This window comes from Linepithema humile, chromosome 1 (genome assembly GCF_040581485.1).
Source record: "Linepithema humile isolate Giens D197 chromosome 1, Lhum_UNIL_v1.0, whole genome shotgun sequence".
NCBI classification, from domain to species: domain Eukaryota; kingdom Metazoa; phylum Arthropoda; class Insecta; order Hymenoptera; family Formicidae; genus Linepithema; species Linepithema humile.
Genome location: NC_090128.1, coordinates 39,782,442 through 39,809,329, shown reverse-complemented (window position 1 = coordinate 39,809,329; position 26,888 = coordinate 39,782,442). Strand labels below are relative to the sequence as shown.

Sequence of the window (26,888 nt, the reverse complement as noted above, 5' to 3'; positions counted from 1 at the left end):
AAAATATGTACGTGCCCGCTCCCTCTCTTTCTTTCACTTTATCGAGAAATTGAATGAATGATTGAAGGCGGAAGAAAGAGTAAAGCGCCCCCAGTTACTTATTATCTAATATATAAAATTAAAAATTTTAAAATTAATATTAAAAGTTTATAGTAAAAAGTTATCAATGCGCATGTCACTTAAATATTGAAGAATTATTACTCGTGTTAGAGAATACAGCGTTATTAATTATGAGATAAATTTGTAATATGAAAGATACGATATATGTGGATTATACGATGGAATTCTAGATATAACACGTATTTAAATCTTAGGCAAAATCTGAGGCAAAAATACGAGGCGTATCATCTCCGATAGGAGCCTTTTGGGGTAAAGGAGATGGAAATTAAATTTTGTGTTTTAATATTCGCGATTAACAAGTCCCTCTCGTGTCTCCGATACAAACTTCAACGTAAACCGTTCCTCTGCTTTCCATCTCGGCCAGCATTTTATTCGCTTTACACCGGCGAAACTTTTTAATCGCCTTATTCAAATCCTTTTAATCCACTTATTCGAAAGTAACGCGCTGCGTTCGTATATTCAGCATCCGAAAGTAAAGCCAATATTTCATAGTAAGAGACTCGAGTTTCCAACAGCCGGAAAGGCGAGGCGTGGAAGGGATACTTTTCGTTTTTGTTTATACGAAGGAGTCTTCCAAGAGTCTCACCGTGTAAGAACAATGTAAGATTATAACATGAGATCGAACGTACGGAAAAAGGAACTTGAAGTTGCGAGAAGGAAACTTTTGTGAAAGATATCAAACATATAAAGTATAAAGTTGAAGGAAGTGCGAAGATGAGCAATAAGATTTGCGATTTTAATTTTTATATTTTAAACAGCGAGATTAGCGAAGTATCTCTTTCATCTCCGCCGCACGAAAACCACCCTCGCGAATGATCGAGCGGTTTAACCGACCAAACCCCACTCGTTCGGCCACCCTCGGCGAATACCCGAGTTTACCCTCTGGACATTCCGCGCATTTTTTTTTTAAATGGCATGCTCGAAACACGATCGGACGCGCACTCTCGTTCGTCTTACGCGTCCCAAAGTGGGCGGAGGGTTGGGGTGAGTGGAATGAAAGGAAGATTTCAGAGATAACGGCGGTACGGCTCGAAACGGAAGAGTGGTTGTTGACGACCTCTCGCCGTAGCCGCGCGCTCCTCGAAGCCGAGAGCGAGCCTTCGCGAGGTTTTTTTCTAATTAAAGAGGAACCGCAGACTGCATCGACGAGTGTCCACGAGGGTCATACGTGCGTATACTTAATGCAGATACTGTCTCGTGCGTGCGCTCGAGGAGGCATCTGCATGCAGGCTCTGTTGTGTGAACGTATCGACTCGATTGTGTCAACATACGAAGAGAAAAAAAATAATGGTGTACGCAAAATGATTTAAAGGCGGTGACATGTCTTAAATAAAAGATAAGAAAAGACAATAGTTGTATTAAGTAATAAAAATGGTTATATTAATCGTATAAAATAATAACTTTTCACAATAGAAGCTTTTATTATCAAGAGTACACTTTTCTGTGTAATCATAATTGTAAGAATAACTATAACAGTTTCTTTATATTATTTAAAATAAAGTCTTATGTTGAAAAAATTTAAAATAACTTTTGTTCCGTTGAATGCTAATCCTGTTTTGATTCCATAAATCTCTGTCTACAAATAGTCTAGAGTACGGAGAAAATACATAGTCTTTGTTTTCTTGTTTCGAAGTTACAAGTTTGGTGAACTTGCTGGAGAACGATATCGCAGCGTTGTCTAAAAAAAAATAATTACAATAAATAATCATATTCATCGTTAATAGATTAATTTTGTTTACTAAAATTTTGTATTACAAACCAATATCGTTAATAACAATTTTATTATAATGTTTAGTGGCAAAATTCGCGGTTTGTTTCTAATAAAAATGTATCAGTACAAAATTATTTTGCACATTTTATATGCACGATTCAAAAAATAATTAACACATCAAATAACTATCTATAACAATATAAATTGACATTTTACCAAAGATTAACATTAAACAGATGACGGTCCACAATGTTTGCCTCATCTTGTATAATATTGTTTAATTCCTTCTTTCACAGAAAAAAGTTAATTCAAGTTGAAATCAAGTCACTTCGTTTTTTTTATTAGTCTTTTTAATCAATTTTCTCAATTGCCTGAAAGTAATAAAATAATCATCTTGTATGTTGAAATCGTAGAATATTGCTTTTAAATTTTCATTTTGAATTATTTATTTTAATATAATGTAAATCAGATCCAATGGATTATATTCTATTATATTTTAAAAAACATAATTTATATAATTGTTAAGATCTATCATCTAAAATGTATAAGTACAGACAAATTTGCACAAACATTGGCTCAACAGCTTACATATTCTTATATAAATTTGTTATTTCCTTTTATTCTATGTAAATTTTTTATACAAATTTAATAGAAATCAATTATTAAATTATATCGAAATATAAATAATTAATATATCAACACTCTACAACAATGTGATGTTTTCCACTTTTGCAATTAATATAATAATTATGAAGATATAATAATTATGAAGATAATAAATAATGCAAGCAAAATGTAATTTCAATTACGCGGAGAAAATAAAGTGTTTAGCTTTAATGTATTGCTTGATAAGATCACAAAACAACTTTGAATGACGCGTATAATGTACACAACAGTTGAAACAGTTTTACTAAACAGAATTTATCACAAATGAGACAAATAAATTCATTAATGTAATCATGTCATCATCAAACCGAGTGCTATTAATTTTCATTACATAAATAATTCTCAATTAACATATTACATTAATCGAAACGATAATTTTGTTGTCTACGATGCCCGAGATTTTTAGTTTTTATCATATATGCTCACCAAATGCTATAATAATGTAAAATTTCCATAAAATATTGCAAAACTTGTTAAATGTGTGGCAATTAATGACACAATAAAATGACGTAAATGATGATGAGCTATAAGAAAAAATATGGCAACGCCTACATTCCACAGTGGTTTTTAATTGCACTAAAAATAAAAATACATAACACAGAAATTCGTGGAGATGAAAATTAAAGAAAGACCGAACACAGTATCTAGTTTAATGCTCCATCCAGTTTGAAACAGAAATTAGTAACTTTACAAATGTCGGTTTATCTTACCAAATTGAGATTCATCCGTCTGTACGTCTTTCTTGTACACGCGACATCAGAACAATGCCAAGTCTGCGGCCCATGTAAAATATAAACAAGTGAGTTTTCTTAGTGAGGCTAGTTGATCCATTCGTTTGACCTCTATTAATTATACCAAAATCAATTGCAAATTCGTGAGTTTACAGGAAGAATATATAGTCGACGGGAAATAGCGCGGTGGAAAAAAGATATCTCGTATATCTTACCGAATCTATTCGGCAGGGATAAAAGCCGCCTGCGCCGCAAATAAAAGCGTCTTTATTGATTTGTTGTTTGACGATTTATAGGGAGAGTCTGTCGCGTTTTCCGTCACGTAAATGGCGCAAGGGATCATCAGGATATCCGCCATTCCCAATCGTTTCCTCTATATTTGTACATTTCTGCCAGTAACCGTCCACCCCAAAGTGTTTTCGCACATTCGCATTTGCATATACATTTTAGATGTGTGAATTCCAGGTGCCTAAAATTTGATTTGTCCGAGTCGACCAAACGTGTTTGCGAATATAATTCGATAATGAAACAATACAAGTGCATAAATTTTCATATTGTCACTTGATAAAAATTGTCTTTTATAAAAATCGTTCATTTCTTTTTTCAATTTATTCGCGATTTTATTCATTTATTTGTTTGCGTTTTTCTCGCCCATTATTGTATTCTTAATCAAAAATGATATCAATGTGATTTTTCATTATATTGTCTATATATTTTTATTAATATTTTTGTAATTTTGATTTATAACTTAAATTAAAAAATTAAGCAAATATTGCAATACAAAATTCTACAGCGTTTACATTGTTCTAGCATTTTTTTTTTTTTTTTTTTTTTTTGAACTGACATTCTATATATCTATCAGCTAAACTACGCTCGACTAAAACTCTTGGAACAAATATGGAATTTTGTCTACGCCGCGTTTTATTTATATTGACTTCCACTCGCGTTCCCATTACCTTCTGTCGCGTCAATATGTACTGGCAAACGTCTGCAAGATAACGACGCGAAAGCGACCCTATCCAGCCAACCTACAACGTATCTGCAACTTTGTGCGCCACAAACAAACGCTATTGCAGTTAGCCGTCTGCTCTGCAGCAATTAATAGGCAGCTGTTGAATGCGTGTACGCCGTCGTAATTAGCATCAATGCGGCAGGTAGCGTTAACAATTCGCACAATACTTGAATGCCCTCGGAATGCCTGTGTCGAGAACGATAATTATTCGAGCTTCCTTGAAACCGTTCCGAACGTTATCCATTGCCGTAAGCGCCAGCTGCATGCGCGCGAAGAACTGCTTCGAGAAATACAAGAAAACTTTTTAAACATTACGTATAACGGAATGCGCGAGCTCTTTTATGCACTTAAATAAATTTAATTACAGTCTCGCCTGACTTTTTCGATTTTTCACTACTTTTTACTCGCTGCGTTCTTTTTTGCTCGCTTTTTAACAACGCTAGATCTTACAACAACATGTGAAAAATTAGGAAACAAAATATTGTTGCTCAATTGTCGAAAATAAAATTCCTATGAAGTGTCTGTACAATTGACAGGCTTTGAGAATTCACGGATTTAGGCTGCAAAAGCCGTATGTCACGTTATGTAGAAATGTAATGCATGAGTTACGGTGAGACTTTCCCCGTTGTTTCACCATATAGAATATCGATGAACGAGGAAAATCGCATTGTCTCGGGCACGCCGGGGTCGCCCTACATACAGGGTGTTCCGCGACAGAATATTTACATTCGTGCACTTTGCAGGAAAAAAAAAGCAGCGAGATATCTCATAAAATAGAAAAATTATTATCGAAATCCGATAGATTCGTGAATATTAAATCTATAGAATAGCATTAAAGAAAAACAAATGAAAAAACATTAAAAATCCCTATCTTTAAAGTAGTTCTAAATATTTTCGAAAAATTTTTCTGCGCCAGATGATATAAAATTATAAATTATTGTATAAAATGTAGTTTTCTTTTTTATTTTTTCTTAATTTAAAATAGAAAGAAAAGTTATGCATTATTTTGACTCCAAGTATATGTAAATGAAATATTCTGTCGTGGCACGTCCTGTATAAGCGATGGAGGATTCTTGTGCTTCGCAAAGGTTCTATGAACTTCCATCGAGAGAAGTGCTAGGTAAAGTGAGTACGTATCCGAGTTGATAGCGCCTCAAAAGGGCCTCGCCGCCTACGTGCAGCGGAAAAGATGGAAGACCGAGAAGCTTTCGCCTTCGAGTAATTTCGTTAACCAGGATCGTTAGACACCCAGAATGCTTCTCGAGTTGGAGCGTGTCCTAATTTTCACGCTAATTACTCGCACTTTGATGGACACTCTTGAATAGATTCGATCAAAGATCGTCTTTGATGAACTATGATTTAAACAGATTTTGGCGCTGAGCAAAAAGTAGCACTGAATAATTTTTTTCATTGTAGACTTCAGTGCATAATATATAATATATATTATATTATATTCATAGACACGTTATAAATTGTTACTTAATTCCAAATTGTGATATATTTATTTCGTTTAAATTATGTAATCGGAAATATCTACGTTCTAGCAATAAATTTACATTGACATTTGTTTTAATTGAATGCTAATTGTGATTTTATATGTGGTTATATTGCTTGTGCGGTGAATGTAATATTGACCTACTGCCTCGTGACCTATTCCGCCGAACAATTATTTCCACAATAAGGCATAGTTGTTAATAAATCTAATAATAAAGTTGCAAGACACACGGACATCGAAATGTCACGGCAACGGAACGATACTATTGACTCGGTCTTGCGACAGAAAAAAAACCGCAACTCTCGAGGGACAAAATGCAGCGCGGGCGGTACACGTGTAATACAGCAGGAGCAAGATAAGCAGTGTTTTTCCGCTCCCGATCCGCCGCCGCCGCCGCCGCCGCTTTCGCAACCCTCGCCCCTGCCCATCGTCGAACCTCCTTATCGTCACTTCAGCCGCGGGGAATGTGATTAAAATTCCTTTTAGCGACGGGCTCCCTCTCTGTCACGAGTCCGCGATGCCGACGACCGGCATCGCGCCGGGGTGTAAAAAGCACAGACGCACTTGACGGCGAGAGAGATGCCGAGAATGAGGGAAAGAGAGAAGGGTAGGGGAGAAAGGAATGAGGGGAGGGAGTCGAGAAGGCAACGGATGCGACTGGCTAGAGTTGCCGCAAGTTCGCCGAGCTTTTAATTCGCGATACGACCACTGCAAACGACGACGACGACGACGACGACGACGACGACGACGACTCGCACCCTGAAATCTCGGCTAATTTCCCGTTTCGCGCTTGGCCGCGATTTTCCGCTGCGAAAGGTGTCAAAGCGCCGGGAAACTTGTCGCGATAAGCCATTTCGAGATTTCCACGTATATAGAACTTCTTCATATTATGTTATGTAGAAAAAAAAAAATAACGATGATATACTTTTTGAACAAAAAGACACATAACCAGAAGTTGTAACAATGCAATAATAAAAGCTGTAATCAAGCATTGTCACAGTTATTTTAAGAATTCATTAATAAATCGCAATTGTAAATAAAAAAAACTTTTTTTTTGTTTTTTTTTTTTAGATTTTTTCAAGGAACTACTGTTAGACAGCAAGAAGGGCTTTCACGAGATGTTCAAGAAGACCTACGGCATCCTTTACGAACAGAATTCGTATGTCTTCACGGACTTCTTCAAGGAACTGGAGAGTTATTATCTGAAGGGAACGGTAAGTTTCTTTCTCCTCATTCTCTTTTTCTTCAAATTAAGATTCTCCATGCTAGAAAAGGCGTGTACAAACTTATTTTACTATTCGCTGAAAATTCCATTTGCAGCAGATATCTCTGCAATTTGTATTCAAATAATTGCAATATTCAAGGTTTCGGTATTCGCGAAAAGGAATAGTTCCGAGTACAAGTTCTTCTTTCTCTATTTTCCGAAATTATTGGTTCCGCGGAGAGCAATATTCTTTCAACCCCGAGCAATTTATTTACTTTTCGTTTGATGTCACGCGGTGTCCCCGTTGTACCGGTGAAAATTGCAATCGCGCATTAATTTTCCCGTCTTCTCCCGGCCTTCTTTGCCCCCCGGCACTCTTCGCCCGGTGCATTAAGCGCGAATAAATAGGATGGCGAGCTGTGAAGAAAATTTCCCGAGCTGCCAAGGCGCGTCTCGGCGATCTAAAGTTTATTACAACCCGTTTCGCGCAATTACGCCCGACGACACCCCTCCCGGCGCATTAGTAAGGGATCTAAGGTATCAGTAAATAAGAGAAACGCTCAATAAATTTTTTTTAAAGAATTGCGAGCGTATAATTACGTAAAGTAAGAGCACTTTCGAGTCGGTCGCAACTATCGATTGAAGCAGAAACGAAACAAGAACGCGGCGCTGTTATCGAGTCTCTGTAATTCGACAGATGACGCGATATCTTGATTTTCAAAGGGAAAAATTTATATCCTTTTCCTCGCGCTACAGACATTGTTCACTCCGGCTATTCGAAGTTATCGTTCTTAAGATCGATCCACATTGAACACGACGTGACGTGACGCAACGTATTACGCGTCAATTTACCTTACAACGTTAGTATCGTGACAGTGATATTGCAAAGTTATTATCAGGAAACACGTCAGAAACACGAACTGAGGAAGTAAAAACTTTGTTTTATAGCAAAAAATCCAAGACATGCTCTAAACTTTTAATTATCATTTTTTTTCCTACAACTGTAAGAGTTTAAAGAAGTTCAATAGCTTTTAAAGAGTTTTAAAAAAAAAATCGTTAAAAAATTATTTCGTTGAGTAGTGCAATTTTTGTTATGATTTTATATTTAAAATGGACTCGACAAATTGTTAACTAAATTGTTAACTCCACTCTTGTATCAAGAGTCGTATTTTTGATCCCAATCTTTTCTCGGGAAAATTATTCCAAACAATCGTCGCGAAAAACCGACGTGAACCGACTTTTACCCTTCTTTTCGATAACTTCTATCAAAATTGCGAGCAACCCTCTGTCTACGATGTCCGGTCTGCGTCTTTCCCAGGTTCGAAAGTTGGAGTGGAATCGCGTGCGAAGGCGAGTTTAATCAATGTGCTTTTGACGTCGTCGGCATCGTGTCTCGATAAAGGGATTGCCGGTCGGTGAAAGCGAAAATATCCCGCAACTTTGAAAGGGTCCCGTATGCGTCCTTCGCGTACCTATCTGTCTATCGAAGTGCTTCCACAATTATACTGCAATTTATCGAATTTTCCGAGCTCGCCGCCCTCCTCAGTCGGGCGCGGGCGTCTTCGGGTCCGTCTCGAGATGGAATTTAATTTTACTTGAAACACGATCGCGCACGCTGTGGTGTTGCGCCAGAAAGCGCGTTATTAAGCGAACGAACGAATGAAGAATCCGGAGCAAGCGCGAGATGTAATAAAGTTCCGATTGCTTAGGAGGATACCGGAGGATGCGAGACCGGCGGGCGCATTACGGCGAAATAAGAATGATGCATAACAACGTAAAGTACTGCAAGATTAAATCTGCAGTTTACGCGTAAGGACATTTACAAAGGAAAGGACTCTGAACGGTAGAAGTAAGCGATGCTATTTCTCCTCAAGCTCTACATTGAACAGACAGCATAATTATGTTTCAAAATTAAACAAGAGATTCCGCTAACTTAAACGCACGTGCTAGCAGATTTTCTCTGCTGAATTGTTAAATTTTACGTTTGGAAAAACAAGAATTGTTCCCTCGTTGACATTTAAGACACGAAGTTGTATTTTTGAGAAATATGACACGTAATATAATATTTTTAATGGAAAGTACGTGCGAAGCGTTATAATCGCTTCGGCGTCGCACTATTATCATGATAGAACTCAAAGTGTTAATAATAGCTGCTGCCTAGCGACTCGAAGAGGGATGCGTGACAGGTATGCGATATTGTCGTACAATTCGTCATGCGGGATCAAAAGGGAGAGAGAAAGACGACGATGGAGACGAGCCGGTTTGTCGATTGTCATTCAAATTGCCTTTCAAATTATTCACCGGCGCCACTCGAACCTGTTCCGCATGCACATGCGAAAGAATCGAAGTGCCGGTCGCGTGAATGCATTATTGTCGCAGCACGGCGTTATCGTGCGTTAACGCGTCGCTAATAAATTTATCGCTGATATTAATCTGTCGCGTTTCGGGGCGTTTTTAACGCGCAAACGTCGCGCGACTGTACGAGATATTGTTTCATGGACGAAAATTTGAGAGCAAAATGGCGTTTGTCGGAATTTTTAGGAGTTTATCGCAATATTTTATAACAGAATCACTTGAAATTTTTATCATAGATTTTTTTTATTTTGCAACTTGATCGTGTTATGTTTTGGAAAGGTTCGAAATTTTGCAAAACACTCAAGATAATTGAATGATGGTAATTGGAAAGTATATTGGAAGCTTGGAATTATATACAAGTACAAATTGTACAATATTATACAATAATTGGTTAATTGTTTTTATTATTGAGAACACGAAAGATTGAAATTCCGAATAAGTGTAATTTATTTTTGTTTTACTTAATATCTTAAAAGCATGTGATTAAACTAAATGGCGATGTTAAAACTGTGTTTTGCGTCGGGAGCATTCATGGATTAAATATATCGAATCAATTTATTCTTCTGTCCTTTTCTATCTCTCGCTTCTTCGTTTTATTCGCAATGTACAAGATCGTAGCAGCGAGATCGAGTTCTTAGCAGGCGCTCTTGTATTCTAATTGCGCGAGTAATTGCTGGAAGTCATTAATATTTCATTCAGCTACCGGGCTTGGCGACTCGATTATCGATTTTCGATTAATCCCAGTCATGATTGGGTCCAACGCAATTTATTTAAAGCTGAAAAAGTACGAGCTGTCTTCTGAATAATTATTACCGAATTATCATTGACTTGTGATTAATACAGTTTGATTGTATAAGCATTAAAATTAAATTTATGACACTAATTTATAATTGGATTTATAATAATTTTTTCGCATATTTAGTATTTTAAAGTTATATTTTTTGGTCAATAAATCATGTTTTTATTTTATGACGTTCTTAACAAATTTATAAAAATTAATTTTATAATAAAGAAAAAAATTAATAAATTACTATTATATTTTCTAAACTTTTGTTTGAGTTTTTTGATTAAAAGTTTTTGCATATGCTTGTGTGTGTGTTCAAGATAAAAAATATATGTTATTGTACGTATATATATATAATATTGAAATGCATTGGACATATAAAAAAATATATATTATTCGTGCATTCCAGGTGGACCTCGATGACGCTATGGACAATTTCTTTAACACTCTTTATCAGAAGATGTTCACGGTGCTCAACAGTCAGTACAACTTTGACAATAAATATCTGGAATGTGTAAGCGACCACATGAAGGAAATGCGACCATTCGGGGACGTGCCGCAGAAATTAAGCGTGCAAGTCAAACGATCCTTTGTGGCTACAAGAGCCTTCAGCCAAGCTCTGACGATCGCCGCGAACGTGCTGAAAAATATGCAAACGGTAAGAGCGTGCTGAAGATCGAGATAGCCCAAAGCGATTGCAGTCTTCAGTTTAACTGCATTTATTAACCAATTTTCAAGCAGATTTTATTAGAAATATGTCTGATTTGCATTCGGCATTCAATTTAATGATTAAAACTTTGGTCTTGGATCTTTCCAAAAACTCCCTAATTTTTAGAGAAACTTTAGGAGAGAATTAACAAATTTATTTGACAAGCGCTTTGATATTTCTTTTAAATAACTAATAAATAATTTGTAAGATACATGCATAGTTCGGCTAAACGTAGCATACATGTAATGTAATATCGCTATTCATCTTTTTTTTTAAATTAATTTTGTAATTATTTCTTTAAAATTCACGAATGCTTGTGCTTCTTACGCCACTATTTCGCCGTAATCGCGTATTGATTATAGAACATATTCTTTGTTGATTACAGCTAAAACCATCGATAGAATGCGCAGCTGCCGTGACCAGGATGACAGTCTGTCCATCCTGTAGTGGTATACCGGGCACCGTGCTGGCGTGCGGCGACATGTGTACCAATGTGATGAAGGGTTGCTTGGCGCATCACGCGGCACTCGACGCTGAATGGAATCAGTTCGTTGGTGAGCAATTTATCCTCCTTCAATGCCTTTATGCTTGACTATCGGCTATTATACCGAAAGAACACTAATCATCGACGTACACATGCGTGCAATCCATTGTGATACGCTGCAAATGTTTTCGTATCATATCATATTTCGTTCGTATAAAACGATACGACATTTATTACAAGAAAATTATTTCGAAAACTAAATAATAAAAATAGTAGTATTAATGCTTCGCACTTTTCTGATTAAAAAATTTCATTAAGAAATAATTTATCTCGGAACATAGCAATATTCTGTGCGAAATATTTTCGATTCTCTTCATCGCGCTGTTCTGCAAAATATAATAACTTCATTTGCAGCGTTTAATTCTAATCGATTCGTTTTTCCAATGCAGAGGCCGTAGACAAAGTCGCCGATCGGCTGCTCGGACCGTTCAACATCGAGGTGCTCGTGCGTCCGATCAATCTGAAGATCTCCGAGGCAATCATGAACTTCCAGGAGAGCAGCCAGGATGTGTCGCAGCGAGTGTTTACCGGCTGCGGTCGACCGGTGCTGGGCAGACGTAGGCGTAGAGACAATCGCGAGCTGGAATTGGAGTCCCTGAACTTCGATCAGGAAACGACGACGGATGATCGCTCCTTTTCTCACGTGGACAAGCTGGTAAAAGAGATACGCCAGCGGGTGCGCGACTCCAGGCAGTTCTGGATCTATTTACCCTATCGAATGTGCAACGAAGGTCTGGCGGTGCCACCCAGCAACACGAAGGAATGTTGGAACGGCACGCACGTGGACAAGTGAGTAAACAATCTCTCCTTTGTAATATTAACTCTTTGGCTGCGAACACCGTATACGTACACGGTGGATTGAGAAACTTCTCCAAACTGAGAACTCTATTAAAACAAATGAAATTTTAAGTGATTAATCGAAAGCTTGGTATATAAATTATCTCACGGAATATCTCAAGTTAATGACAATAAATTATATGTTTTAGGAAACTAGTTGCATTTTTTAACTGATAATAAACAAAAAGTTCTGCGAAAAAGTAACTAGATTTTGAAGTGATATTTTGGTTTGTGGTAAGCGTTGCAATAGTTTGGTTGTAGGAAACAGTATTTTGGTATAATAACTAGGTATAATGATGAGGTATTCTTTCCTCAAATTGTAAATCCAATAATTAGAAATGCACTTGGAACAACGTACACTCATGCACACCTTCGTATTCTTCCTTTAATTATCATTCCCGTCATTAGTCTCCGCGTTGTACGATCGTTAAAGAGACATGAACCCGGTAATTAGGGAAATATGACGGCGTATTCTTTGTGCGTTACACGACGTCGCGAGAATATTATCGATGCACACGATTGATTGTACGCGCATGTTATTCTTTCAGATACGTATACCCCGTGTCCTCGGACGGCGAATCTCAAATGATGAATCCAGAGGTACGCAGCATAGGAACAAAAACGATCGTGAAGGATCAGATTTTCGCGCTCAGCGGCATCACAAATAGGTTGAAGTTGGCATACAACGGGCAGGATGTCGACTGGTTAGACAACGGTGATTATCCGACGATTATCAACAATTCATTGGAATAATCTTATTGTAATGCTTAAAATTGTACTTATACGCCTATGTGAGCAATAACCATTTCTCTGATTTCACAGAGGACGAGGAGTGGAACGGTTCCGGCAGCGGTTCGGGTGGCGGTGCGTTCACCGACGACGAGGACGGCTACGGCGAGGGCTCCGGCTACGATAAGCCGCGCGTCGTAGAATCAGAGCCGGAACCGCCGCAGAAACAGCCGCTGCCGCCAGTTGTCCACGAGCCGGAATCGCCGAAGGTGGACATCGCCGAGGATCCGCAAAAGGGCACCGGCACGAGCAACGCGGACGCAGGTAACAACCAAACCACCGCCGTGGACAGTGGCGGCAGCGCCAGCAGGCAGAAGATGTCGCTGTCCAGGGCGCTGACGACGTACCTGGTGCCGATAGTGGTGATGTGGTTCGGCGGTGTCTTCAATGAGATTCTGTGATTGTGCGGACCCCGCGACTGTGAGCGTAGCGCAGTGTAAATAATATTATTCGTTTGCGTGCCACGATCTCCGACGGAGATCGATGGAGGATGAGAAGAGGACTAACGACGGACTCTCGCTTCGCGAATCTCGCGGAGCTCCGCCAAGGACGCTTCGAGAAGAAATGGGTCAGAAGACGTTTTTTGCAAACGGAGCGTCCCCGAATCCATTCCCAGACCTCGATATAATTACTCGCTAAATCGACACAATTGATCGACCTTTCGGAATTTTAGATGTATAGTATTTTAGACGTGTTAACGTTGTATCAGATTCTTACCGCGAATTACCGAAATTCGAGCTTCTGCGTAAAGAAATCATCAGCCGTGATAGGATACCGCATTTTAATCTAAACCGAGTCTTTCCGAATTTAAGATTATATTACCTTGTCAGAATTTTACTGCCAATCGAAATTACGAGTTCGAACGAATTATCGATAATGCGAGTAAAGAATTTATCATCACGGAGAGATGACTCATACGGATCGGATCGAATCTTTCTGAACTTTAGATGCACTCTTTTAACCTTATAGAAATATTACTGCCAACTGAGAATTTTCACACTTTCTCACCCTTTTTATCCGAATATTCGATGATACCGTAATATTATCCTCTATTTCATCTATTTCGGACACTTCAGGCGTTTGATAAGCGTCAAATCGTACGGCCAAAGATGAGATCGTCGATCAAACGGGTGCGATTACTTATCGATATCTTGCGTACATCGTACCGCATAGCGTGTCGATAATCGCTGCACGAGCGTAATTGAAAAGCAATGTATCCCATGCGCCGATAATCGCGGCGATTTCGTTATACACAAACCCGAAACAATCATGCGACGAGAGAGACGGAAACATTATAACATATACGTAAAACGAACTGAACAGAGTATACGAGCGGAAGCAGGACTGAGTATTTATTAAGTGTTCGACAGGATTTCGAATGCACACGAGTCCTGAGTACGTGGCAGGAGGCACGAACAATCAGAATCCTTGTCCTCGTGACGTTTCGTCATGTATGGATTTTTGCTGCGACCCCGTATATACATATATGCCATATTGATTAAAATAATCTTCGCTTCGTGCGACAGAAGTGCGAAGATTTTAACCGAGTAATTTTAGCGCTGAATGACACCGCTTGATTTTAATTTTACATTAGCAATGAACGCGATCTATTAACATTAGATCATTATTGTATTATTATTATCTTTTATAGAATTATTGAAAGATGCAAAAGAATCGTAAAGTACGGGATTGCGGCGACACCGTAAATCCAGACGAGGATTCAACTTGGCTCACGTTATATGCGAGATTTATTAATGGAAAGTACAGTGTTCTCGGCGCTGTCGGTATTGCCAATGACAAATATGATCCCTTCGGACAGCTCGATACGATGCAATCAAGTGGAAGTAGCAATTAATCGATAATAATGGCTTCAGTGAATTCCGAAGGGGATATGTTTGATATTATCGCGAAACCGAACCGTAACACTGTAGCATTAATTTGCTTTAGAATTAAAAGCATGGAAAACGCGCGTGAAAGATATTCGTTATGATATAAGATGTAAATAAGGAGAATGGCGATAAGAATAAAAAAAAAAGAGTGTGATAAGAATGCGGAGACGCGTACACCTTTCGCGTTTGAAATGAAATATATGTACATGCGCTTCAGACATCATAGAACGAAAAGGGAAAACGAAAAAATTATGAATGATGTAGAAAGTGCAGTTGTAAAAAGGAAATAGAACTTTTGTTCCTCGATATTGTATTGTGGAACGGCCGATTTCGCATTCGTCATTGTACGAACTATCGAACAAAATGATGGTATTTGTCAGCAATGTCATTATTTTTCCAATTGCTTTTAATTAGACTTTGTTACGAGGTTATTTTTTAACTTAATAAATAAATGTAAGATATATAATGTTGAATTGTAAATAAAATTAACAGTTATTTTTTTAAGAAATTATAAGCTTCTTAAATACAAAATCTTTTTTGCGTAAAATGTCTGGCGTCTTGTGTAAACAAATTTTTGTCCGGTTTTTTTTTATGTTATGTATTTTTATATTAACCATTCTTCGAGCTATTCATGTTTCGTCAAAATGTATGACTTATACCATTATACCGTTCAACGGCTTATATTACCCGCTATTTTGCCGTATTGTTCGCGTAGCCATTGTCAACTCGAAGGTAACAGTGTCAAAGTGATGTGAGAAAACGGCGGTCGGAGGCGGGCTTCTGTGATAAAATCAAATAGATCGAGCATTATGACCGCTCTCCATTCATCCGCGCTTTCTTTTTCGGCTCGCAGTTGGAGGATGAGGGGTGCGCGAGCGCGCGAGGGACATTTATTGAAAAAATAAATCTAGTGAAATATTAAAATAGAATATTATGAATAAAACTCTAATTATTTGTAATTATTATAATATTATTATTTTTATTATTATTATATATTATATATGAAATGAAATTAATATAAAATTATAACACTCTGCGGTACGTGAATGCTTTATGTGTGCGAGTCTTTCCGATGTCGATTGCGGACACGTTGATCCCTCCCCGACGACATATACGCACACACACCCACACACATACACACACACACAAACCGTTCACGCATGTACACGTAAGTATGATATTTTTAGTCCTTGCCAAATTATCTCGCGAAGAACGTTGTGCACACTTTTATACATATATGTATGTATGTACGTATCATATATATATATATGACGTATTATTTTTTCCTCCCCTTTTATTTTCTCTCCTACCCTATTTCTAAAGACACCGGCGTCGCAGGATATATGATGCGCGTGGTATCGAGTAACAGAAAACAGTTTTCAGGAAAAATTTTTAGCAGCAATTGATACATTTGTAGAATCGAGATGAATTGGTGAGTGAAACCTGATTGTATCTCGTTTCGAACGTTCGCAATTTCTTTTTCATTCAGCAAAAAGTTAAACGAAGACACGAAAGAAAGTAGATAGATAGGGATTTATTCTGTGAAACCAATTTGTTTCGCGAATTCCTAAATTATTGAATCGCAGTTTGAAAGATTTGAATACTGTCTCTTGCCTATACATCTCTGAAGTCTTGTAGAAAAAATCAATCAGGGATTTCAGAAGTAAAAGTATTCTTCTTAGAATTAAAATATGTAGATAGTCTCTCGATTAGATAAGCAGAGAAATATTCACTTTCATAGAATTAAATCCTCTTTAATGCAATTTAATTCATCTATTTTCTATAAGAAATCTCTATCGAGCTTATTTCTGCGCTGAAGAAATATATTCTGCTCCACTTGTTAAGTTAAATTAAATTAGTTAAATTGTACTAAAACCTAATGCATTTACGCACATTTTTCTAAATTTTTTTATTCGAGAGAAAAAAATTTCTAAAGTTGATATAATAAAGAAAGGAAGTATATATCTCGTACATCTTGGGTTTCCGGTAAAGAGACTATATGACAATGGAGATGAGAATGGGACGGAGAAATATAGTTTCCCCAAGTGCCCAGTACGACAAAGAACATAACAGATTTATACATGATATAGATGAGGCGGATACAGAGTTGTGTGCGAGTGTAAACGAGTGTGTGCATGAAAGAAATTGTGTTGAGATTTTTTTAAGATACACGCGATCGCGCGAAGGGCAGCGTATAGTCGAATATTTTTAAAAATGTAACACATTTTATTTCCTTAAACAGTGTGAAAGTGATGTATACACGCTAATATGCTAATTATGTCGACATAAAGTTTTATTTGGTAATCAAATAAAGAATATAAATAGGAAAAGTCTATTCTGATTTATGCGCAATATAACTTTGCAGATGACCGATGTTGAAGGAGGCTGATTATGCATGAATTTTCCATTTAAAAAAATTAATTTTTCTAACTTTTATTTTCTATCATAATATTACTTTTTATGAAACCTTAGAAAAGGAGAAGGAGAGGGAAGGGGGAATGTTTCAGAAACAAGCCAGTAAGCAAAATGTTAGCAATGTCGACAGATTGATGTTGAGCAAATGTGATATTAATCTGCCGACACTGCTGAACATTTGGCTGGAAAAACTATTATAGAAATTACAGAAATCATTTACAGAAATCATCGTATATTTGTTTCTGATAATGACACGTCTCAGTAATATTGTACATCTGATGCGCAACAGTTTACTAGCACTAAATATAATAATAATAATAATGCAGAATCACCTTCGATCCCTACGATTCTATACAATTCGTGTAAATTACATAAACGTGGTCGAGTATTGTGGTATGTGGTATCTGATTTTCACGATGCCTCCTCTCGGCCGCGGAGGCGGAATCGATGCAACGCCCGAGCGCGCAATAAATACAATAGAACAACCGCGTGCTTTTATCCATTTCGAATTAAGTCACTGGCAAGTATAATCAATTTATATCTGTAACCTTAGAAAAAGAGAACTTCTTGATTACAAAACAAGCATATAATCGTTATAAAGTCGAAAAACATATTCATTGGTGTTATGTTACGCTCGATACGAAGTACATTGTGTGCCCCAAAAATTCACAAACTTTTTTCCAGCGTTTATCATGCGTCCATCTAGTCTTTATATACATATGACTTTTCGTAGATTTTTGAGAAAAAAAAAGAACAGAGAGCCGGTGTAAAATTGTGTGTTAAATTTGAAAAATTTACAAACTGTATGCAATACATAAAAACGGTCGTAATGAAAATTTTGAATGATGAAAAAAGAATTTTCTCAACACTAATTACACATCGACATAAAAAAGATCAGTTTATGTATTCAAATAAATAATTATTTTGAAAAATAAAATTCAATAAATTTTTTCATCATGTAAAAATATGTTTAAGATTTCCCTCAATTCCAATTCTAAAGTAAGAAAAATTTGATATAACAAATTCGCTAATTTTTGGGGGACACTATATATTATAATACGTTTGTCATTCTAACTGTACTCTTTTGTATATATATATATGTATATATATATATATTTTTTTTTTTTTTTTCGTTTAATCTAAAGTAACAACATGCTTTGGTTAACTTTAGGGAAGAAAGAGAAAGGAAGATTCAGCGAAAGTGAAAGCACAGAAAGAATGATTGAAAGGAGCAGATCTAATTGTCGTTTTTCTGGCCGTTTCTTACGTAGATAATATTTATATACTATAGGACAATACTAGAAGCGCACTGACGATGCATTCTTGAGCATATTCATCTGACAATGCGCAGCTCATTGTATGATGCACATAAATCGAAATGAGATTGCCTCAGTGAGACTTTACTTATAACATTCTACATTAAAAAATTAAAGAGCTTCAACAATTAATTTTAATGATTTAACTGAAATTGATAGATTAACTTTAATTGTTTAAAATTATTGGAATTAAAGCCTCTCCATCATGTTGCACACAATGATTGAGAAAGGAAAGCCGATATAATAAATCGCAACAAATATTTCTATATTTTCTTGAACACATTTTTCAATCGCGAAGTCAACTTCGCTATGGTGATCTCATTTCAACTTATGCTATTTAAACATTCGCACGAAAGATACGTCGCCGGTCTACAAAGGAACATCTCGCAGACCAGAACTTCAATTCAGTTAAAACGATGTATTCAAGTTTATATATCCGTGGCGGTTTACTCAATCTCGCCGCCGCCAAGTGAACTTTGTTCGCTGACTCGTCGTCTCCGTTGTCGGAATGGAAGTGACCGGATGGGAGTACGGACACGCTGGTTTGGTGCAGAAGGGATGATACTTACATTGCTGAGCGGGGTGAGAGAACACGCAGCCTAACTTTGTGCAAGACAAACCGAATTTGCACTTGGGATGTTTGTAGGCGCACTTGTCTCCGTACTTGCATGCCGGAAAGGCACTGTAGAGAAAAGAGAAGTTGATTAATATTAAAATCAAATGCAAGTTTCTGTGCTGAACAAAAGCTACGTTAAACACAGCACGTTACCTGCACATGACAGGGGGATGAAGGTACGCGCATTTGTTGCCCAGCGTACAATTCGGCCAGTACCTACAATTCTCCCGGGATTTGTCTACAACGGCCGGGGCTGTACTTTCCACCGGTTTTTTATCTGCAACTGCAAACAAAGATCAATGTAGCGATACGTTTTGCGCTTCGTGGACACAATTAAATCTTAATGCATACATTTGATCGTTAGTGTCGGCAATACCGCGCTGGATTTCAATCGCACAGGACTCGGGGAATGAGATCTGTTGTATACTATGGGGCTCAATTTTCTCCGCTTCCGCGGCACTTCATCAGTCTTATCCACGTTCTCCGTATTGCAATTTTCATTGTTCTCCTCTCCGCTCGTCTCCTTCGGACTGGCCTCGACATCGTCCTCCATTCTATCCGCCTTCATTCTGAACGCGTCTGTCTCCAGCTCGTTCTGCGCCGCGTACGTTTCGTTATGCGTCGTCAATAGCGCAAGCTCGTCGTCCTCGTTCACCTACGAGCATGAAGAGGAATATCGTGCATCTAGAATGCGCGCAAAAATCAAAATCGAGAAAAACACTTTGTAAATGACGAAAAATATTACCTCCATTTCCAGTTGCTCTTCGTCGTCCTCGGAGCCGATCTTCTCCTTCGTGAGATTATTGTTGTATCCATTCAGAGTGACTAAGAATTTCTGATTGTCGTCGCTCCTTTGGAATAACGACATTACGACTCCTATATGCTCGTCTGTTACCGCTTGTGGTACATCTAGAGATTATGCGACAGTGAATATGTTACAAAAATACTGGGAGTCGGATGAAAGAGTTAATCTTCGTATCGCGAAAGTATTAGTATCGTAATATTTATTTGTTTAGAACGACTTTGATTAATTTTTGATACTGTATTTAAATTGTTAGTGTTAGATATTAGAAAAAAAACTTCCGTAACTCTTTCAAACGCTAGTACCAGAACACGTTTTCGCATGAAAGCAGGACTTACAAGACTCGGGCTCGATATCTTCCGCATCCAGATTATCTACCGTGTTTAATTCGACTTGGATCTTTTCCATGACCAGTCTCTTACTAGAATTAAAATGTACCGACAAGTTTTGACTTACATCACGAGCCGGAGCAGGTTTAAGACGTTTTAAGACCGGCTTCTTGTCCTACCAAAATTGAGTTTTTGATGAAAAAAAACATTTTTTTCTTTTCGACGTTTAAATTTGTCCAGAAAATATCGGTATTAAGCAAAATTTTGACATTCTCATTCTCGGCATTCAATTACAAGGATTTCCATTCAAATGTGATTTATATATTTGCAATTCCTATCCAATAAAACTCACCAGAGACGGCTCCGGATTCTTTTGCGTGACGACTGATTGATTCGCTTCCGCAACCGCTCTCAATAAAAGCGACTGCGTGGCGCGTTTTTGCGTTGGTTGCAGCGGTTTCAGAGGTCTTGGCGTGACAATCACTTTGCTCGACAATCTCGTGTCTTCGACGTCCTCGTCCACATCGCTAGATTCATTTCTGTCCTTATCCAACTGCAATTTAGCGCTTCCATATCCCGGGTAGCCAGAATGTTGAGTCGCATTAAAGAGGACCTCACTCGACGCTTTTATACGTTTCTTGTCGGTCTTTCCGGCGACCGAGAATGTAGATCTGTTGACAGCGACGATATGCGATTTCACAGGACCCGCCAGCGTTTGATCGTCGTTGTCCAATTCAGTCTCCTCCTCCTCTTCTTCTTTCTCCTCTTTCTCGAAATTCAGAGATTCATTATCTTCGCCACTGCGAGGCTGTCTCTTATGCACCGGCCTAAAATTGTTCCTCAACGGGCCCAATCTGTCCTTGATGTTCTTACTATTGTTGCCAATTTGTTCTGAACTCTTTGGGTTGTGTCTGTAATCTGCTGTCTCCTGCAATTTAACAGATTGCTTCTGCACTTTGTTATTGATACCCGTAATACCTAGACGATCCTTAACAGTGCACATGGATTTCTTTGCAGTATCCGTTTTCGAGCTGGAGTTTTGGATCCTCTCTCTAGATTCTATAGTTTTGCCGAGTCTTTCGTTTTTGCTGCTCTCTATTCGACTTCTCACATCGTTGACTTTGTTCGTCTCGTGATGACGCAAGGAGTCGCCGTCGCGGTTCCGTCTGGAGTTTCGATCGTCCATCTCGAAATTCCTATTTCTGTTGCGGCTGTCTTCGTAACGATGCGGTTTCTCAAACCGCTTTTCCGATAGACGGTGGCGACTGTTATCTTCTTTCTCTCTGTAAATTTCAAACTTTTTTCTCGGTGATGACAGGCCGAGCCGAGTCTTCACTGACACGACCGAAGTGATCTTTGGCTTATTTACGCAGGATTTAAGTTTCCTGGAAGCTGTGTCTGAAGATGACGCGATTACATCTTCCTTTTCCTCTTCAGACGGTTTTGACCGTTTTGCTTCATTGTTCTTTTTCTCTGTACCGTCCTGACAACTACTCGACGCCTCTAGTGTTCTCTTCAAACTTTTATCCGACGCCTCACTCAGTCTTTGGTCACGATGCAAATCCGGGATTTTTACAACGAAATTTTCCGAACTAGCAGTTTCTTTCGTCGTATTATCGTCGCGCGCAGAACTCTTCTGTGGCCTTTTCGAAGAGGCCGATTCTTGATGAGATTCACTATGCGCCTCATCTGTTTTGTTTCTGCTATGTACACTCTTGACAATTTTCTCTGTACTCTTATTGTGATTCTGCTCTAAATTTTGATTCAGTATGGAAGATGTTTGTGGTTTTTGTACCGATGGTTGCTTATCGTTCTTTGCATTTTTATCCAAAGATTTCTCAGTGGTAGAAAGCTCCATTGTTTGATCCTCCAGAAACGAGGTCGCGGATATTTTTCTCTTCTTCCTCTCTTCTTCCTGCTTCACAACTACTGTAGGTACAAAATCGCGTGATGATTTCTTCTTCGCTACTGTGACTTTCTGTAATTTTTTTAGCACTTGATCGTGCAACCAATCCACAAATATAGTTGTGCAATCTTCCAGAAATAAATTTAGATCATCATGCATCTGTTGACGAGATTTCTTATTGACTACCATTACCAATATATAATCTGGTAATTCCTCATCATAGCGAACTCCTAACTCCATAAGCTTTGCCCGAATGGCGCTCTGAAAAAATAAAACAACTTTAATATAAATAAAAATTGTACAACAGTTTGTTCTATATACTCTATGATTGAAACATAATCTGATTTTCAATTAGTAATAAAATCTGTTAGAAATATTTGTGCTTAAAAACTTTCAATTATGCTCACAGTCTGATTTTTGTATGCATAAAAACAAAGGTCAATGCTTTGTAAATAAACAAGTTTCAGAGCTGACAGTACACAGGAAATTTTTACGTAGATCTGATAAAGTGTAAGTATATATTACTTCAAATGTGCACACATGCATACACATTCATATCCTTTTGAAGAATTCGATATTATGATATAATAATCATGACCTTAATGTATAGTCTATATTTCCATGCAAGAAAATCAGTTATTTCTATCAGACTGGATCGTGCAAATTTTACACTGTGCACATCCAAGACACACGTTTCAACACTCACTCGGAGTTGATTCGTGACTTCGATGCCACGCGTATCCATGATCACGGAATGATTGCTAAACTTCAAACAGGTCGAACAGGCCTCGCAGAGCTAGAAACCGGTCGACTGGATAAGCCGACTGCAATTACGAATCAGTCTATTATGGAACAAAAACATTCCCCGCCATGATAGATGGAACGTCTTCGCTAGTCTTCGCCTTCACAGTGTCATTGATGAGATACTATCAAAGACAGTCGGCCTCGCAGGAATTCATATTACTCGAAGTATTTGCTGCACGTTAACGCCCTCAGATATTGCGGTCAGGATGAGAAGCAGCTAGCCGAATTGGACACAAATGGTAAATCATCAACGTATCTGTGAAACATCTAATAATAAATTATAAAATAAATATTGCCTTATAAATCTTTTATTATAAATCTAATATTTGTACATTTTTATATTAAATATCTAAAACAACTTATAATGTCATTAATCAAAATAAAATTTATTTGTTACCACTTTACTGTGCGAAGATATTAACAATTCTATCGATTGCTGATCATATCCCGAGTGATACCGATTTTGATTACCCAAAGCTAACTGACAGTGTAGTCATACAGTCTATATAAGCTAACAATCTACTGATCAACTGGTCGTAGTAACGTAGTTACGATAATTTACACATACGCCTACACTACACGTACACACACATACAATTACGTCACGTTCACTCATAAATAGGCATGTGCTGGATTTTTAAAATCCTATAATTTTGCGAAAAATGAAGCGATATGCAACAAAAACAGATATTCTGTGCTTCACATTTCGTAGATGCTTATATTCAGTTTATTGCTCTTATCGTGATACATATATATCAATATATTTATATAGAATATAAAATGATAGATAGTAATATATAGAAAAGAGAGTCTTATCTGATAAGTATAGAATACTTATTTATTTATAAACAATATTTACGTTTAATTAACAGTTTAATTAGATAGTGTGTTAAAAGAAGTAATAATCTATTAAAAGAATAATTATATTATGCTGCCGCACCGAAGAGATTAACCAGAAAAATTATGTTGGCTTATCCAATATGCAGACAGAAGAGCCCTTGAATTAAAGTCATCGTGAAAAATATTACTTTCTTAACTGTTTCATTAAAATCTTAATCTCCTTGCATCTTAATAGAGTGCCTCGACGCATAAATGCAGTTAATTTTTTTTTGGAAAGAAACATAATTAATATATATGCGTACAATCTTTACGAAAAATAATTATAAATTGCAAAATTTATATTTTATTATGTGATTAAAATATATATTGTACTAATTGCAAGATTCAGAAGATTTTTCAAAAATAATATCAAATATTACTCACGGAAAGAAAGTTACTAAAACATGTTAGATGTAATTTATGATAGTGAGCAAAGCGTACGAAAGTAATTTAGGTGTAGCACAGTCGCAGCGGGTGGTGCGCAAAATTGGCCGCGTAATTTTCGATTTTCTGCCGCCGTTGCCTGCGATAGCTATTTTCTCGAAGTAGATAATTCGCAAGATTTATTCCATCGAAGTTCATTGCGCGAGCTGTCGACAAAGTAGCTGCCAAATAAAATATAATTGCGCACCATCAGCGGCAACTATGCTACATCTAAATGATATATATGTGAAAATGCGTGTTGACTGGATCGATAAAATGTGAAAACAACAGTGTCACACACATCCGTTTAATGGCACTCGTGTGTTAATGGCAATTTCGCGTATATTTTTTTCTCCAAAGCGTGTTTGTTACGTATACGTATGTACGCGTCGCGATCGCACGATATGCACATTTTCTCGTATTCTCGAGTTACATTGCGACTGTGATTATCTCTGTGGGAACGTCGCGTGGGTATCGATGTAAAATTCGAACCGCTACGAAGAGGACACCGCGATTAACAATAGTATCACGTGATTATGCGTGCATTCCACTATATGCAATTGGGGGAGGAAGAGAGGTAGGGATGATTACGCGAATCTATATATGTAGCGTTCTGTGCGATCGTCCGTGACAATCGCGGTAAGGTTTATTCGTGACGATTGCAACGTGACAATACGTGAGGTGTAATTTCGGCGCGATGGAAGGAGCAGTGCGTTTTGTCGTCCTGATGACGATTCTGCCTTTCACGATGTAAGACAAATCGCGGCATAATTATTCAAGTATTTGTAAAAAGAATTGCTTGTTTGTAGAGGAGCCAATTTCAAATTTTGAATGAATGATTGAATGAATATATTATGTAGGATTTTATTTGTTTCTTTTTACAATCTTGCCAATTACGGTTATTGCAACTTCTCTTAATAACTCTTTAAGGCAAGAAGCTTCGGAGGGTGCGTGTAGTTGCTCGGTATTCGCTGTTCCGGGAATAGAACCGATAATGGAACACACGCTTCGATACAATGTGAATTGCGATCAAGAAGGTAACGAAAAGTGCAAACAATTATGTGTCGCCTTGGTGAGTACATTTTTACATTATTTCCGTATTACATATTTCCATCGTGTACATAATATTAACTATAAATGTGTTTCTTATTTTTTAATTTTAAAGGACATATGTAGGGATAATATTTTAAATAATTATTATAATATTTTATTATTAATAATAGCAAGAAAATAAAAAAAAAATATTAAATATAATATTTTTTGCATTTATAGGCTGAAAGTGCTCGAGATAAGGCACCGGCGCTGATTTGTGAAAAGCTAAATATGGATGTCGAAAATTTAAAGGTGTGACCAATTATACGTAATATATCCAATTTCACTAATCTATTTATATATATATAATTTTTGCTTAAAACTTAAAGCAAAAAAATATCTACTAAATTTAAAAAATATTTTGTTTTTATGTTAAATTTATTTTTATTTTCATTTAACATGAATAAGCAAATACAATTAGAATCACGTACAAAAACTGAATAGAAGTCATATAAAAATATTATTTTACATAACTCAAACATAATTGCATTATTTTGATTTAATTATTTCACTCTTTTAAATGTTAATTTCCGCAATCATAGCATAAAACATTTTTATTTTTCTCTCTCTCTTTGTTTTTTAGGTGGAGCTGTATATGAAATCATGTAATATGACTTTTTGGACATTTACTGGTTTAGAGAGCACAGAGCCCATTTGCTGTCACGAAGGAAAAGCGGTTGTTTGTGATGAAGCGATGTCGATAATAGAGAATTAACGAGCTGAAACTCATTATTTCCCGTTCAATTCTATCATTAATGAATATTCTATTATTGATTGTATAATAATATATAGTATGATCAATATACTACTTCTTGCTACATCAACAGCATTATTCGTTCGCAATTTTTCAGATATTTACGTAGAGAAAGAGTAACACTTTGCAAATCAATAAAATAGAATTTTTTAAATGACTATATAATATAAATATAAATATATATATATATATATATATATATATATAATAAAGTATATAAACAATAAGTCTGTTGAATTTATGTAGAATTTGAAGAATGCCGTTTCGGGAATTTCGGAACATTACTCGATATGCATTTATATCCTTTGTTCCCTCCACAAAGCTCGGATGCCAAGACTGAGACTGCCAAGAAGTCTATCTGCTGTTGAAGTCTGTATACAGATGGTAAAGCTCAAGCTTAAAATATAATAATGCTGATTCTACAACTCTAAAATACCTGATTTTTCGCAGAATTTATCCGATGAAATATCTGTTTGCGTTCTATTCTGTATTCTTCATGTCATTATAAAATATTCTGCAAAAATTCATTTCTAAATAATAAATAAATGTAAAATATAACATGGTCACATTTGCACGCAACTCGCGACTTTAATATTAATAAAAAAATTTCTGACAAGCTTGGAGTAAATTTTTCTCTAAGAAAATTATATCGAGGTATTAATAGCAGTTGATATAAATTTAAAAGTTGTTTAGAGTTTCATAAACT

At 36.9% G+C, this 26,888-nt stretch overlaps 3 protein-coding genes and 1 long non-coding RNA gene across 5 annotated transcripts in view; 2 read left to right on the top strand and 2 right to left on the bottom strand.

The window, feature by feature from the left end:
- Positions 1 to 17,176, top strand: part of dlp (dally-like) — a 117,290-nt gene extending 100,114 nt beyond the window's left edge. The window contains exons 3-8 of the mRNA XM_012376917.2: positions 6,807 to 6,949; positions 10,488 to 10,736; positions 11,173 to 11,341; positions 11,721 to 12,120; positions 12,717 to 12,883; positions 12,991 to 17,176. Of these exons, the coding sequence (XP_012232340.1) occupies positions 6,807 to 6,949; positions 10,488 to 10,736; positions 11,173 to 11,341; positions 11,721 to 12,120; positions 12,717 to 12,883; positions 12,991 to 13,358 (1,496 nt within the window). The 3' untranslated portion in view covers positions 13,359 to 17,176. The remainder of the gene's footprint in view (positions 1 to 6,806; positions 6,950 to 10,487; positions 10,737 to 11,172; positions 11,342 to 11,720; positions 12,121 to 12,716; positions 12,884 to 12,990) is intronic.
- Positions 1,474 to 3,385, bottom strand: LOC105677986 (uncharacterized). Of its 2 annotated transcripts, XR_010887779.1 has the most exons (4): positions 3,208 to 3,385; positions 2,924 to 3,073; positions 2,048 to 2,202; positions 1,474 to 1,798 (listed from the first exon to the last, which is right to left on the bottom strand). It is a non-coding gene; the product is annotated as an uncharacterized lncRNA (long non-coding RNA). The 2 variants fall into 2 exon arrangements; XR_001101643.2 differs by lacking the exon at positions 2,924 to 3,073 and having other exon boundaries at positions 3,208 to 3,367.
- Positions 17,177 to 17,473: 297 nt separating the features above from the next.
- Nab2 (Nuclear polyadenosine RNA-binding 2) lies at positions 17,474 to 23,207 on the bottom strand. The gene is made up of 7 exons (XM_012376911.2): positions 22,937 to 23,207; positions 20,677 to 22,491; positions 20,334 to 20,499; positions 19,939 to 20,102; positions 19,545 to 19,848; positions 19,347 to 19,476; positions 17,474 to 19,259 (listed from the first exon to the last, which is right to left on the bottom strand). Exons 1-7 carry the CDS (start codon positions 22,973 to 22,975, stop codon positions 19,028 to 19,030), a joined length of 2,850 nt encoding a protein of 949 aa, XP_012232334.1. The 5' UTR covers positions 22,976 to 23,207; the 3' UTR covers positions 17,474 to 19,027.
- A 1,741-nt stretch (positions 23,208 to 24,948) lies between these two features.
- On the top strand, positions 24,949 to 26,252 carry LOC105677983 (uncharacterized). The gene is made up of 4 exons (XM_067346904.1): positions 24,949 to 25,086; positions 25,267 to 25,408; positions 25,609 to 25,680; positions 26,012 to 26,252. The coding sequence occupies exons 1-4, from the start codon at positions 25,034 to 25,036 to the stop codon at positions 26,141 to 26,143; spliced, it is 399 nt and encodes a 132-aa protein (XP_067203005.1). The 5' UTR covers positions 24,949 to 25,033; the 3' UTR covers positions 26,144 to 26,252.
- The last annotated feature ends 636 nt before the right edge of the window (positions 26,253 to 26,888 follow it).

Bases quoted from the DNA above. Each gene is read 5' to 3' on its own strand.
- Nab2 (XM_012376911.2), bottom strand. From the start codon at position 22,975: ATGGATACGCGTGGCATCGAAGTCACGAATCAACTCCGA. The intron at 20,500-20,676 runs GTGAGTTTTATT...CAATTTTGGTAG, and splicing joins AGAATCCGGAGCCGTCTCTG to GACAAGAAGCCGGTCTTAAA. The intron at 19,477-19,544 runs GTATGCATTAAG...CTTTGTTTGCAG, and splicing joins GCCGACACTAACGATCAAAT to TTGCAGATAAAAAACCGGTG.
- LOC105677983 (XM_067346904.1), top strand. From the start codon at position 25,034: ATGGAAGGAGCAGTGCGTTTTGTCGTCCTGATGACGATTCTGCCTTTC. The intron at 25,087-25,266 runs GTAAGACAAATC...TAACTCTTTAAG, and splicing joins ACGATTCTGCCTTTCACGAT to GCAAGAAGCTTCGGAGGGTG. The intron at 25,681-26,011 runs GTGTGACCAATT...TTTGTTTTTTAG, and splicing joins TGGATGTCGAAAATTTAAAG to GTGGAGCTGTATATGAAATC.